General features: G+C 43.7%; 1 protein-coding gene across 7 annotated transcripts in view; it reads right to left on the minus strand.

The window, feature by feature from the left end:
- Positions 1–14,527, minus strand: part of SEC16A (SEC16 homolog A, endoplasmic reticulum export factor) — a 478,800-nt gene that overhangs the window by 262,061 nt on the left and 202,212 nt on the right. For all 7 annotated transcript variants that reach the window (XM_086921035.1, XM_086921033.1, XM_086921029.1 and 4 more), the window contains exons 16-17: positions 9,813–9,918; positions 9,031–9,171 (exon numbers count right to left, since the gene is read on the minus strand). In XM_086921035.1, coding sequence (XP_086777161.1) covers positions 9,031–9,171; positions 9,813–9,918 — 247 coding nt within the window. The remainder of the gene's footprint in view (positions 1–9,030; positions 9,172–9,812; positions 9,919–14,527) is intronic.

Consider the following 14,527-nt stretch of genomic DNA (forward strand, 5'->3'; position numbering starts at 1 on the left):
TCTCCTGCCCCTTCCCTGTCTTGGCTTCTCCACTCTTCCTCTGTTTCCGTCTCACTCTCTCCTGCCCCTTCACTGTCTTGGCCTTGCCACTCTTCCTCTGTTTCTGTCTCTCTCTCTCTCTCTCCTGCCCCTTCCCTGTCTTGGCCTCTCCACTCTTCCTCTGTTTCCGTCTTACTCTCTCCTGCCCTACACGGTCTTGCTTCTGTTTATTGTATTTGCACAAATCTAATATCTTGCTCTATTCCTTTTCAATAATCAGGCATTTTTGTTTATTAGGTGTTTATGTTTGTTAATGGTTTATTTATAGCACTTTCTATCTATCAATCGCCCTCACTCCATCTATCGCCCTCACTCCATCTATCGCCCTCACTCCATCTATCGCCCTCACTCCATCTATCGCCCTCACTCCATCTATCGCCCTCACTCCATCTATCGCCCTCACTCCATCTATCGCCCTCACTCCATCTATCGCCCTCACTCCATCTATCGCCCTCACGCTATCTATCTATCGCCCTCACGCTATCTATCTATCGCCCTCACGCTATGTATCTATCGCCCTCACGCTATCTATCGCCCTCACGCTATCTATCGCCCTCACGCTATCTATCTATCGCCCTCACGCTATCTATCTATCGCCCTCACGCTATCTATCTATCGCACTCACTCAGCACCACCACTCAGGGGCACCACAGCATCAATCTGTGCAACCATTCAACAACTGGTTCAAATATGTACTCTCAATGTCTCAAGCTTTATTACAAATGTCACAAAAAGATGTTAATATTTCACTTCTGTTCTTGGATTTCCGTCACAATAAAATACACTTAACACAATCTTCACTAAAGTTATTTACAAAAGTTTAAGCTATTGCTATTATAAATTACAATAACCTTTATTTAAGTATTAATTATTTAAAAAAATTAAAAGCCATTGTTATTTGTAATAGCAATACATTTAAGTTACGTAAATTCAACACATATTGCATTACAAATGCTATAGGTGTCACATTTGCGAAAGTTATAACTATTGGCATTGTAAATGACAAAGCTATTAATTTAGCTACTTTCAAAACCAACACAGAAATAAAAAAATTGTCATTTACAATACCAATAGCTCAAAACTTCCTAATGCGAGACCTATTGCATTGCAAATGCTTGTTCCTAGTTACCGTGTATGTGAGCTCAAATGTGTTGCGCCCACCTTCTCTTGCCCTCTTTGGTGCTGGCCTCTTTTACTTCCCCGGTTCTTTGGAGACTCCGACCCGCGTGCTCTCAGATCACGAATCGGCCTCGGTACTCAAGCGCTGCTGCTGCTCCTCGCTAAGATTTCCTTCCACCTCACACTTTGTGCCCCTAGCGGCAGATTCGGCCAGACGTTGTTGTGAGTTTTGTGTTTCACTGCTTTGGCTCCATCAAGTGGCCAAGTGGTGCAACAACAATGAAAATCGGTGAGACTCAGTTTAAACCGGGTCAGCTGATTTTCATCCGGTAGGGTACTGTCAGGCAGAGTCGGTTTTAACCGAATTCCGGACAGCCTAATTATATACAATAAGCCACAGTTGTTGCTTATTTATCTTATGCAACTAACAACCATTGACAAAGCCAATAGCCCTGACTTGCTGTAGGTATGTTGTTACTTGTATCATATATCTGGATGCAATGACAGAAACAGCAAAATAGAAAGTGGAGTGGCACACTATGCTAAGATAGATTTTTCGCTTATGCGTTTAAGTCACGCCCTTAACTACATCGGCCATGCCCCTTTGAGAGACCCCCTAGTTTTTTCATCCCACTTAAAGCCTTGTTTGAGTCTATTACATTTTGTACATAAATGCCCATGTTTCATGCAACATCCACAAAATAGTTTCTTTTGGATCAAATCATGACCTCACATATGGGACAGGGGAGTGTGTCACAGAGATTATTTGTAATAATATTAGCAAGCAGCTGCTGTGTTACAGTATTGAAAACACTGGTCACTGTTCCTGAATATTACATGTAAACACATTTAGAATTTGGACAAGTGTGTCTGAACTCTGTCAATGACCTGGTCACAGAGGGCGTGAAAGAGCTGAAATCAAATCATAAATTCAAAACTGTTCCCTATATGGGTCCCCAATATATGCTTGGCACAGGGCCCTGAAAATCCTTAGGATGTCCCTGGTGCCGCCATCTGCAAATATGATGGCCCCAATTACCATGTGTGCTGGCACGTCTAGCATGGAAAATACATATTGTGTACAATGTTCAGAAAAAAAACTAATTATAGCAAAGCAACTGAATTTTTCAACTCTGCATAAGTGTTTGAGTTTATATGAAATGCTACAGGCACTGTACATCAGTTCACTTGTTAATACAAGTCTGCTCTATTAACTATGGGAAAGAGCATCATGATGCAGAAATGAACCCTACATCTACAGATATACTTCATCCACATATCTCTTAGTAAATAAAGGTTCATTAATTCTGAATTGCCCTAAATTCACAGAATTCAGATTTGGTTGAAACCACAAAGCCTTTTCCAAATGCGAGCTTCAGCTTTGTGGAAGTGTGACATGGGGAGTGGGCAGACTGGCACTCTAACATGTAAGAGAAATTGGCAGTATTCAGATGTACCACACACTATTGATTGCACTAACTTCCTCTTAAGTAGACTGCCTAATGTCAAAATCGCAAATATTCGCGTTTCATGTCAAGAATGGTACCAGATGAGCAGTGTAACAAGGCCTAAATTATAATCAAATGCATGGTTTTTGGAAAAGTATTTATCATTTACTTGGAGGTAATAATTTCCATCTTCTACGTTATTTACCAGATAACTTACGAGAAGGAAGTTGAATGAACTTTGGCATTCCTGAGGGAGTAACAGAATGGCATTAATGAGGACAATCATTTTCGTAGAGCTGCTGGGACCGTTTCAAGTTATTGTGCATCAATAAAAATTCTAATCCAGACCCTACATAGTAGTTCTTTGTTCTTCAGCGATAGGCAGTTCCTGAGACAACAGGACCACTCTTTGCAATTGTTCTGATTGCGGTCTCAGTGAAATAAGCTGCTCTTGACAAGGTTACAAATGGCTTAGTTTTATATATTAAGAGTGTTTCCCACTTTCTCATTAGACCTTTGAGCAAGGCAAAATATAGAGGCATTTCATTAACCCCTTCGCTGCTGGCGTAGTCCAACGTGCACACTGCCTTCATAGTGCTGCGCACGTCCGTTGGCCCCGCCCACTGCGCTAATCCACCGCACCGCGGCGGAATTGCCCCCGCGGTTAAGAGGTTAATTGTTTGAGGTTTCAAATCAAAATAGCACAGATTGTTGGGCGGTGCTGCTAGGTGGTGGGCCGGGGGCACTCCATGTACTTCGCAGGGGGGCCCCCTCAAGTTTCATTAAGCCACTGGGTATCATATCACGTGGCGAGCGGGAAGGCCCGATCCCAGCCCATCGGGCTCGACATCAGCAGTCGTGCTTAGCTGTAACCTTTTCCACCATGGAGATCTGCATCATAAATCATAAGTAAGTGTATGACAGTTAGAGTTGGAATTATTAAAGTGAACACGTCTCCGACTGACAAATATTGCTTGTATTATACCCAGCCATCATGGGATGCAACTAACCCTGGTTGCAGAGGGAGGTTGTAGGCTGGGCATGTTGTGTGCTGCTTCTTTCGTGTAACGGCATAATTTTGAAAAAAGTTTCTGATTTACTGTTTTATTTACCTGCCTTGCTCACTCGCTCCCCTAGCCTCGTTCCGACACGGCTGTGTGCCGCTTGTTATCGGAGGGCTGACGGGGTTGCGAGCACCATCTCAGGCACGTTACTTCCACCCACATAGGTCAGCGCTCTAGTGTTCGCGCTCTCAAGACCTATTTAATCTTGGGCACAGGCGCACGCGCAGCGGATGCGCGCCAAAGGCAAGCCAGTCTGCGCCCGTCCGCGGCCGGCCGGGGCTAGGGCACCTCACTATGCCCGTTTATTAACTTATTCCCCGGAACAGCTTTGTTCTTGCCAAGGCCCTTGGCCGCTAAACGCCCACACCGTTGCCCATATTGACAAACTCGGCCTTAGCCAAGCTAGCCCCACTCCCTCTCTTCCCTTAAATATGCCATCTTTGGTCTCTTTCCCCCCTCCCCCCCCCCCCATCTACTATATTGGGGCTTTCCCCTCCACCTTGCACTTCCCCTGCCATCTCAGCTTTTCTCCTCAACACTAGGTCTGCTGTTAAACACCATCATGAACTGTTCGTCTTTTTAGACACTTATAAACCAGATCTTCTGTTTCTTAGAGAAACCTGGTTTTGCCCCGACTCTCTGCCCAACAGTGTTAGCGGCTCTCCCCTCCTCCTACTACGCCCGACGCGCAGATCGGCCCGTGGGGAAGGTCGGAGGCAGCGTTGCCCTGATCGTTCGCTCCGAACTTCACTTTCAACTGTTCTCATTTCCTTCCATCATGGCGGTCGACTATCTAGCTGTTCGATCTGCCTCCTTCCAAATTCCCCTTACCTGTGTACTTATGTACCGTCCTCCAGAGCAAATGCCGCATTTTATCTCTGCTGTTCAGGAACTGCTGGCAACCCTAGCAGCGAACAATTCATCTGTCCTGGTGCTTGGTGACTTCAACTTCTGGCCCTCTGACCCTTTTGAGGACCCTATGTCGAGAGAATTCACTTAACTCCTTCGCAGTTTAAATTTCTTATCACACATTCATACCCCTACCCATGTCCGCGGCCACATCTTGGATCAGGTCTGGTCACTTAACATCCCTGTTTCTCCCCCTGTTACTACTTGTTCCTGGTCAGATCATTCTTTAGTCTCTTTTTTCTTTGATCAAAGTCTCGCTAAAAGACCTCCCCTTCCCAGGAACACTTGGGCGCGAAACTGGAATCATGTAGATGTGGCCTCTCTCTGTTCCTCTCTCTTAGCCTCATGCCCCAACCTTGGAGAACTACCCCCCTCGTCCCAAGTAGTCACCATTAATAATTGGCTTTCCAGAGTGTGTGACCAAGTGGCTCCACTTAGACGCGTCAGAACCAGGCGCACTCATGACGCAAATAGATGGTTTTAAGCCGAGCTAAAGGAGAAAAAACGTATAGTAAGGCAGGCGGAGCGCGCTTGGAGATGCGCTTACTGTTCTACACTAAAATTGCAATACACTTCACTCCTTAATAATTATAAAAAAAACATTCTTCTTGCTAAGACCGATTATTTCTCCTCTAAAATCCTCTCGGCTGAAAACCAACCCAGAGAAATGTTTACCACTGTCCAGGAGTTGGCCTCTTCAGACAGAGTCACCCTTAAACCTTCCCCCTCCCAATCCCTCTGATTTTCTCAACGATTATTTTATTGAGAAAATCGTCACCATCAAGTCAAATATATTACCGCCCTCCCCTTCCTTTTCTGAGCCCCAGCCTCCGCTCAACCCATCTCATCTTGATCAAATACCTCAGTTGACTAGGGAGACCTTCTTGTCTCTGCTTGTCAGGGTCAAATCAGGATCCCCCTCGGACATCTGCCCTGCATATGTTTTAAGAGAGATCTTTTTGGCTTGCCCTTTGCCCCCTCTCACTTTTCCGAATGACTCTCTCGCGCAGGGCACTGTTCCAGACTTACATAATCTCTAATAAAAGAGAGAGGGACCCTCTACCAAAGGGATGGGGTACCAACTGTTGACTTTATCAAAAAAGCAATTCCCTTTGGACATATAAATCAGAACAAAATGACATAACGTACAACAATGATACAGGCAAACTCAGAGCAAAGCAATAGTAAACCAAATTCTGAAACAGCAAATAAATTCCAAATGTACAGTTTCATTTAATAATTAAAAAAGCAATAAAAGCAAGTTAAAAAAGTGTGTCAATCAAGGGAAAACAGACAATATATGGAACACAAAATGTTCTAAAATTCATCACACAGGTTCCTAAAGCTAAACCAAGGGAGAAACTCAAAAAGGAATTATTCAGCGTCAGTCAGAATAGTCTTTAAATTATATAGTGAATTCTCTCCCCCAATCCTCAACGCGTTTCGACGGGCCAAGTATAGTGCAGCCGTCTTCTTCAGGAGAAATATTAGCTGTCTTCCCCAGATAACTTAAAAAGAGGACGTAATAGTCTCATACGGGGTGGATAGCTCCCGAATTTCTAATTAGAAGTGCTTCCTGCCGCTTAGCCGTTTCATTGATAGATCGGAGTTCATCTGATGAAGTCAAAATATCTTGCTTGCATAATCAATTATACACCACGGAGAGTACACGCGGGAGGCTTTTCGGTCCCTTTTAAAAGAAGCAGTATTTATCAACGAGTGGGAAGACGAAGGCATCCCCATTCACATATGAGCCGGCTTATTAAGTCACTAGTTGGTCTTTATTCAAGAAATTTTAAAAATACAATACTCAACTACCGCGTGCAAGCAAGATATTTTGACTTCATCAGATGAACTCACGACGAGGAGACTGATATATCTTTTTGGTGAAAAGACCCTGTATAGCAACCATTGATAGGATTGCACAAAATAAGTAAAATTTTATAATACGACCTATCAATGAAACGGCTAAGCGGCAGGAAGCACTTCTAATTAGAAATTCGGGAGCTATCCACCCCGTATGAGACTATTACGTCCTCTTTTTAAGTTATCTGGGGAAGACAGCTAATATTTCTCCTGAAGAAGACGGCGCACTATACTTGGCCCGTTGGAACGGGTTGAGGATTGGGGGAGAGAATTCACTATATAATTTAAGGACTATTCTGACTGACGCTGAATAATTCCTTTTTGAGTTTCTCCCTTGGTTTAGCTTTAGGAACCTGTGTGATGAATTTTAGAACATTTTGTGTTCCATATATTGTCTGTTTTCCCTTGATTGACACACTTTTTTAACTTGCTTTTATTGCTTTGTTAATTATTAAATAAAACTGTACATTTGGAATTTATTTGCTGTTTCAGAATTTGGTTTACTATTGCTTTGCTCTGAGTTTGCCTGTATCATTGTTGTACGTTATGTCATTTTGTTCTGATTTATATGTCCAAAGGGAATTGCTTTTTTGATAAAGCCAGACTTACATAAATCAGTGACAATAATTCCTATTTTAAAAAAGTCCGGCGCCGACCCCACCTCCCTTCCAAATTACCGCCCCATTTCCCTTCTCCCGTTTTTGGGTAAAGTCCTGGAATGCCACGTCACCAAAGTTCTTAGTGCCTTCGTTGAGAATAGTGGCTGCTTAGCCCCCTGTCAGGCGGGCTTTCGTCCATCACATTCCACCGAAACGGTAGTTCTTTCCGTTATGGACAAGCTCAGAGAGGGAAGGGATGTCAACCTGCCCCATGCATTGGTCCTTCGTGATTTGTCCGCCGCCTTTGACACGGTTGATCATTCCATCCTCTTCACCCGCGTCAAGGCGGCCGGCATCAGGGGACCCGCCCTGGTTTGGCTCACCTCTTTTTTGAGGAATCGTACACAGGCCGTCCACCTGGCCGATTTTTCCGCACCCTCACGCAATGTCCAATGTGGCGTTCCTCAGGGCTCTTCCCTTTCCACTCTTTTGTTTAATTTATACACCTTCCCTCTTATTTTTGCATTACAGCACATGGAGGTCACGGTATTTAATTATGCCGATGACCTCCAGCTTATTTTCAACCTTTCCTCTTCCCCTGAGTCCATCCACAATTTTCAATCCGTTATGATTTTCATCAGGGACTGGATGAACTGCAGTCACCTCAAGCTAAACCCCGATAAAACCGAATTGGTACTTACAGGTGGCAGCTCCAGTCCCTGGACCCCTTTGTTTTGGCCCCCCTCCTTGGGTACCTCTCCTTCACCTTCCTCCTCAGTTAAAACTCTAGGGATAAAACTTAACAATCACCTCACCTTGCACCCCCAGATCAGTTCAGTGGTTTCATCCTGTTTTTTTTTACTCTTCGCACAATCCGAAAGATATCACATTTTTTTTCCTTTTCTGCCCTAAAACTTATGCTTTTGGCCATGGTCATGTCACGCCTTGACTATGGCAACATTTTGTACACTGGTGTCCCTGCTTACGATCTCCGGCGCCTACAACTGGTCCAAATTCAAGCTGCCCGACTTATTTATAACCTCCCCAAATCACATCATGTCACTCCCTTACTTAAAGCCCTGCATTGGCTCCATATTCGGGAACGCGCTCTTTTCAAGATGGGCTGCACAACTTTCCAGGCCTGCGCAGGAACCACTCCAGCTTTCATTAATTCTGAAATTAAAGCCTACACCCCAAGCAGAGAGCTGCGTTCCTCTGCCCAGTCCCTCCTCTTCGTCCCTCGTTTTAGGAAGAGGAAATTTGGGGGCGTGAAATTTTCCACCCTTGCCCCCACCTTTTGGAATACCCTCCCTCTCACTATTAGGTCTTCTGCCTCCTATCTTGAGTTCCGCAAAGCGCTTAAGACTTTCCTCTTCTCACAAGCTTTCTCGCCCTAGTGGCCTCCCCTAACCCCCCTGGGCCTGTATCCCTAGCGCCAAGAAACCGCCTGGTAGTCGTGCGCTTAATAAGTATATTAACTTCAACTTCATCATGAGACCAGAGCGCAACTGACTCATGTTATTGTGGGTGATGCACCAGACCCAGGGCGATCGGCCGCTGAGCTATTGTTGATTTTTATGCTATAGTTCTGTGTCTTTTTCAAATAATGTTCATCTGGCCAGGCTGTGTGTGACCTAGGCTATCATGTGCCGGAGGCTTTCCCCCTCCCCAAACAGTGCGATCAGGTACAAAGCCCACTAGGTTAGTGGCCTTCAAATTCTGGTGCTTTGCAGCACTTTAAAGGGTTTCTCGTTGCTCAGATGTGTGTAATTTCTCATATCTTCTCGTCTTCATTCACTGCTTGATTTTGCTCACGAGAAAGTGTCACTCATAGTCATTGACATGTCACTCATAATTACACTTAAATTATGAACATGTCACACACAGCAATCTTAAACCTTGACAGCTATGACTTCATGGGGCCCAGCTATTATTTTAATAGAAGTGATATAGTACTCCGCTGCATTGATAAAGTAACATTAATACCTCAATCAATTGGCTGATGAGCACCACAGAATAGTAAGAAGGATGTTTCAGTATTGTTTTGGCGATGACTTCGCAATAATGAAATGCTTGCGCAGCAAGTCCCACTTCGGCCAATCGACAGGCATAAATAAACTTGAACACCTGTGGAAAAAAAATAATGATTTCATCATGCACGGCTTACAGTTGTTACACTGGAGACAGATTACTAAGGATTCTGAGGAACAGGGAGACATAGCATGTGCAGGTTTGGTTAGCATTTTTTAAATGTGTCCAATTTTTAAAAATTGTCCATTACAAAAGTGTATAGGAGTAGTCCAGAGTCAGAATGACATAACATTTAGTAAAAAAGTTAATATTTCACTGAAATACTGATATGTCCCTGTCCCTACACTCACATATTTAAAGGTATGCCAGCAGATGCACAATTAGATGAGCTTATTGCAAATCTCCAAACAAAAATGAAAATCCTTCACTAGAAAAGAAAGGGAGTGCAAAGCGAAATACTAGCTACAGTGATGAGATGAATTAAAGTAACTGAAATACAAGAATAAAGTTGGAGACAACAGCCCAAAGTGTCTTTGTATGACACTGTGAATGTAAATATTTGCAGGCTTTACATTATCATGGTTCATAATTGATCCGGATTAGAAGTGCAGTTTAAGAGAGAATCACATAAGCCTACGCTGTAACATCCATATTCTATGCCTCTTATAGTAGTGTCTGGCAGTACAAAAGAATATGAGACAGCAAAAGCTTAACACCAGCAAAGGCAATATTCTCACCTGGAAATTAGGAAGCGTGCATGGCTGGGTGCCTAATGACTGTGCATATTCATAAGCCTCTGTTCGATGAATTGCTTCATTGGAAGAAAACTTTAAAAACGGCAAACTACTCGAAAGAAAAAGAACACAATATAAAAGCAGAACCTGATGTCATGTTAACAACAAATTCATCTGAAGTTACCTCAGTCTTTAATATTTTATAGGCACTTGATATTTTAAATGTATGACGAGTTAGAGTGGTGAATTTATTCACTACCTCAGTGGTATTATACATATTTATTTTCCAGCCATTTTATATTCTTTTCAACAATTTGAATGGACTACAATCTTCTTCAAGCTTTTGTACTGCTCTTTTCCAATTTGCCTAGGTGTTTAATTTTCATAAGCATTACTATGTGCCACTAGTTGCAATCACTTTGAGGACCAGCGTCCAACTGTTTTGTTGCCATAATCAGACATATAAAGTCAAAACCACAGTGTGCAGTGGTAAGAGATGCTGTGCTACGTGGGTGAACATATACTTATTATTAGTGTAGGTTTGAGACATCTCGCCTAACACACAGTTAACAATACTGGTTTTCAATCAATGCACTGCTACAGTTGCTATTTCAGAACATATGCTTAAGTTAGGCAACATTCAATCAGTGTCAAATAAGGGCATAACTAGGTGACACTCAGACTCATGTTAAAGTTCATTTTCCACATTGTCAACACATATACACATACATATATTTATTAAATATTTTCCATTTCAACAAATACAGTAAACATATGTACGACAACCACCCACCATCTGTTCCCTATGATTAGACACTGGTCACTGCTTATACAGCATCTTTATCAGTATGTACCGTTCACTCCATCACAGGTTCATTCGGCTACTTTGCTATAAATCTAATGCAGAAAGTGTTCTGGCTCCCCTCCACTTTTACCGAAAATACTGCCTTCCATGTCCTCCTCTTAACACACGTTTGTGTCCCATCCCCCTCCCCCCATAATTTTCTCAAGCGCTCTCTTTGTAGACTTTCTTTCCCTTTACTCTAAAAAATTATATTCTCAGTTTTGGTGTGTAGGGAGAAGCCCAGAGCCCCATCTCTGTACAATATCCCACTTTGCTACCGTACAACCTAAGATTACTAAGTTTTAGGTAGTGTGAATGGTCGGCTGGGCCTCACATGCCCAGCAGTACCAATCTGGGCTGCAGTTCCAAGGGTGGCACTCTTGCCTTCTCCAACAAGTTCCCTACTGGTTTCCAGAATGCTTGTGTGCTGGGGCAGCTCAACAGTGTGTGCACAAAGGTGCCCTTTAAGCCACATCCTCTCAGGCAGCTTGCGCCTCCCGTCCTGCTAATCCTGAAGCAGGGTGCATGTGTAGTATACCCTGTGCAGGATCTTGAGCTAGATCAGTCTGAAACTTGTTTTATTGCCACGTAGCAGGGAACTCCCATGCTACCAGCCACTCATCCTCATCTAACTCGCCCTGGTCCTGCTCCTATTTAGTCATCAGTGTCAGCAGGAGGGCCTGCGTGTTTCTTATCATTGTACCACTTGTCGGAGAGATTTCTTATCTACCCGCCCATCAAGGAGTCTGTTTTTTAAAGGGGAATCTTCTTGCGTTTCTTCTTCTAAGGATACACAATCCCTGAGAGCGTGTCACATCTGACCATAGTGTAGCCACTGTGATTCCGACATTTAATATTCTTGCTGTAGAAAGGAGAAAAGTCCCTACCCTGTTTGCGTCCAATACATATGTCAATGTAGACAGGCTGGTGGCGTCACAACCACTTGTACAGCTCCTACGGACTTTAGACAAGAGCCCCCTCACAGTGGTGTTCTTGGAATCAGTTGGCAGCCCCGTCCCATTTCCCTCGTCAATTTCTTCCAAGTTTCCACTACTGCCCTCGCTGCGGGGCACGCTTCGGGTGCTAGTTTACATCTGTATAGTGCGTGTAGGTAGATTTTAGCCCCCATTCCTGCCATGTCTTGTTTAAACGCGGGGTCCTCCCAGTCTACGTATGCCCAATCATGCAGCACATTTACCTGTGCAGCCTCATAATATCTTTGTACATTTGGTAAGGCAATACCCTTTTCATATTTTGACCTTTGAAGGACTCATGACTGTCCTACGTTGTCTTCCCACCCAAAGCAGTGTTCATACAAGTGCGTCTACCGAGTGAAAACAACTCTCTGATATCTAATAAGGGCTGTTCTGAAGTATATACAAGAATCTTGGCAGTACCGCCGTTTTAAATATTGCTGCTTTTCCTAACCTAGAGAGCGGTAGTGATTGCAAGTGTTTAACATCCTGCTCCAGACGTTTAAGTGGGAGTTCCACAAGTTTGCCTCGTAGTATGAATCTGGATGTTTAGTTATCCAGATCCCCAGGTATTTAAACTTTGACTTCTCTATCTGTAATGGCAGGGTGAGTGTTTCACCCGGCATACATCTCCTCCCTCCCATCGGGAAAATCAGTGATTTGTCCCAATTTATGGCAAAGTCAAAATGGTCCCCAAATCTGCAGAAAGTATCCTGCAGTCTGTCTAGAGGATCACCCTCAGCCAACCTAGTACATGTACCCAGGTTTAAGAAATCCAGGGTAGGAGGGGGGATTTCAGTTCAAGGCAGCACACACCTGGAATAAGCTGCCCCTCGCCCTTAGAAGAAACAGAAATCTACTCAGTTTAAGGAAGGCCCTAAAAACGTGCCGGTACTCGAAAATAAATTAAGGGCAGAGTCGGTACTGGTTACTCCCGTCTAGGATCCTAGATAAACTCTGATAGCGGCAAGATGCCTGCTAGGTGAACATTGTGATTAACAAATGAACAACAATAATATAATAAGAGATTGGGCCACGTTGGTCAAATATTGTCAGCATATAGTGAAATACATTCATCATAATCACCACCGCCGCCAGGTCATCCCCACACCTGTGCATCCACACACACCCATGCCACCAGGACTTCTATAGCCAAAGCAGACAACATTGGCGAATGGACACCCATGATGCGTGCCCCTTCCGACACTAAACTCCAGCGATGGGTGGCTGCTAATCTGCACTCTTGCCTGGGGCACGTCGTAGAACAATCTGTCCCCACCTAATGTATTTAAGACCAAATCCCAGCTTTGTCATGTCCCCGAAAAGGTAGGCCCATTCAACAGTCAGAGGCCTTATTTGTATCATGGAAAATCAAAGACCTTTCCCAATGGGGAGTCCCAGACTGCTGCCAAATTATTAAGCAGCAGTCTTTTTAGCTTGGTTGTGTGGCCAGACAAACCCATTCTGGTCAGGAATGGATAGGATGTACTAACTCAGTCTCCACCGTGCTCAGTCTGGTGACTAAAAGTTTAGTCAGTCTTGATGTCCATGTTCAAAAGTGATATTGAAAAGGAGCATTGTTGCTCCTTTTCAGGAATGGCACCCAGGATCTGGAACTCACTCCCTCCTGAAACCAGGCTCATCTCCTCCAACAAACTTTTTAAGAAAGAAATAAAAGCGATCCTCATGGCTAAATACACATGATCTATTATTCTGTATTTCTCATGAATCCGCTCTGTACTACCTGCCTGACCCCTTGGTCTATTTGTATTACTTGTATTATCGACTTATTTGATTGTATACGTTCCCTCTTTGTATATTTCTATATTGTTGACGCACCTGTCCGACTTTGCACACTCTACCTACACCACCTCAACTATCCCTATTCTTGTACTACTGATGCACCTGTGTGACTTTACACCATGCACACACCTACCTCAACTATGCCTACCTTTATGCTATCTCCAAAAGCATTTTAAGCACGCTTAAACAAGTATATGCTCCTTATTTTTGTACTTTAATACTATTGGCGCAATTGATTGACTATGCACCTTGTACCTTGTACCGACACAACCTCACCTGTAACCTACCTCTTGTATTTTGACCTACCTATGTAACTATGCACCTTGTACTTAACTACCTCAACTATTACATTCTTTTACTCTATCACCCCCTTGTCCTTGTAAAGCGCTCTGATATCTGCAAAGATCTTGTTCGCGCTATATAAAACTTTCAAAATAAATAAATAAAAAATATGGGTCGGTATGAGTTGCATCTATCTGAGAGTTTGCCTACTATGGGCATCAGTACAATCGTTGTGGCACGCATGTTGTCTGATAGTTCCCCCTCTAGGAATGACCTTACATATGCCGCGTGAAGTGGCGCCATTGTCCACCTCCTCAGTCTCCTAAACATTTCAATAGGGAATTTGTTCGACCCTGGTCTTTCCCAGTTTGCATCTGGCCCATGGCACAGGATATTTCCTCCACTGTAATATCTACATTTATATCTTTCATGCAGTCTCTCTATCCCCCCCCCCCCCCCCCCCCCCCCCCCAACCTTCTCATGGGACAGTTGTTAACGAAGGCCAGTACTTCCCGTTCAGGGACACACAAGTGGAAACCATAGAAGAGTTTGGCAAATTCCTCTGCTTTTGCACCACTCCCTCTCACCATATCTCTGGTATCTGTCTTTAATTCTCTGACAGTCTTATTATATCTCTCTTTACTACCAAGCCAATCAAGCAGTTTGCCTGTTTTGTTCTCTCCTTCGAACACATTGTCAACTTCTTAGTGTTAAGATGGAGCCTTGCAGTCTACAACCATCTGCAGCACTGTGTGCTATCTAAGGTACCCATGCAATAGAAAATCGTAGCGAGCAGAAGCACATACTAACTAGTC

The sequence above is a fragment of the Lissotriton vulgaris genome, chromosome 5 (assembly GCF_964263255.1).
Source record: "Lissotriton vulgaris chromosome 5, aLisVul1.2, whole genome shotgun sequence".
Lineage (NCBI taxonomy): Eukaryota > Metazoa > Chordata > Amphibia > Caudata > Salamandridae > Lissotriton > Lissotriton vulgaris.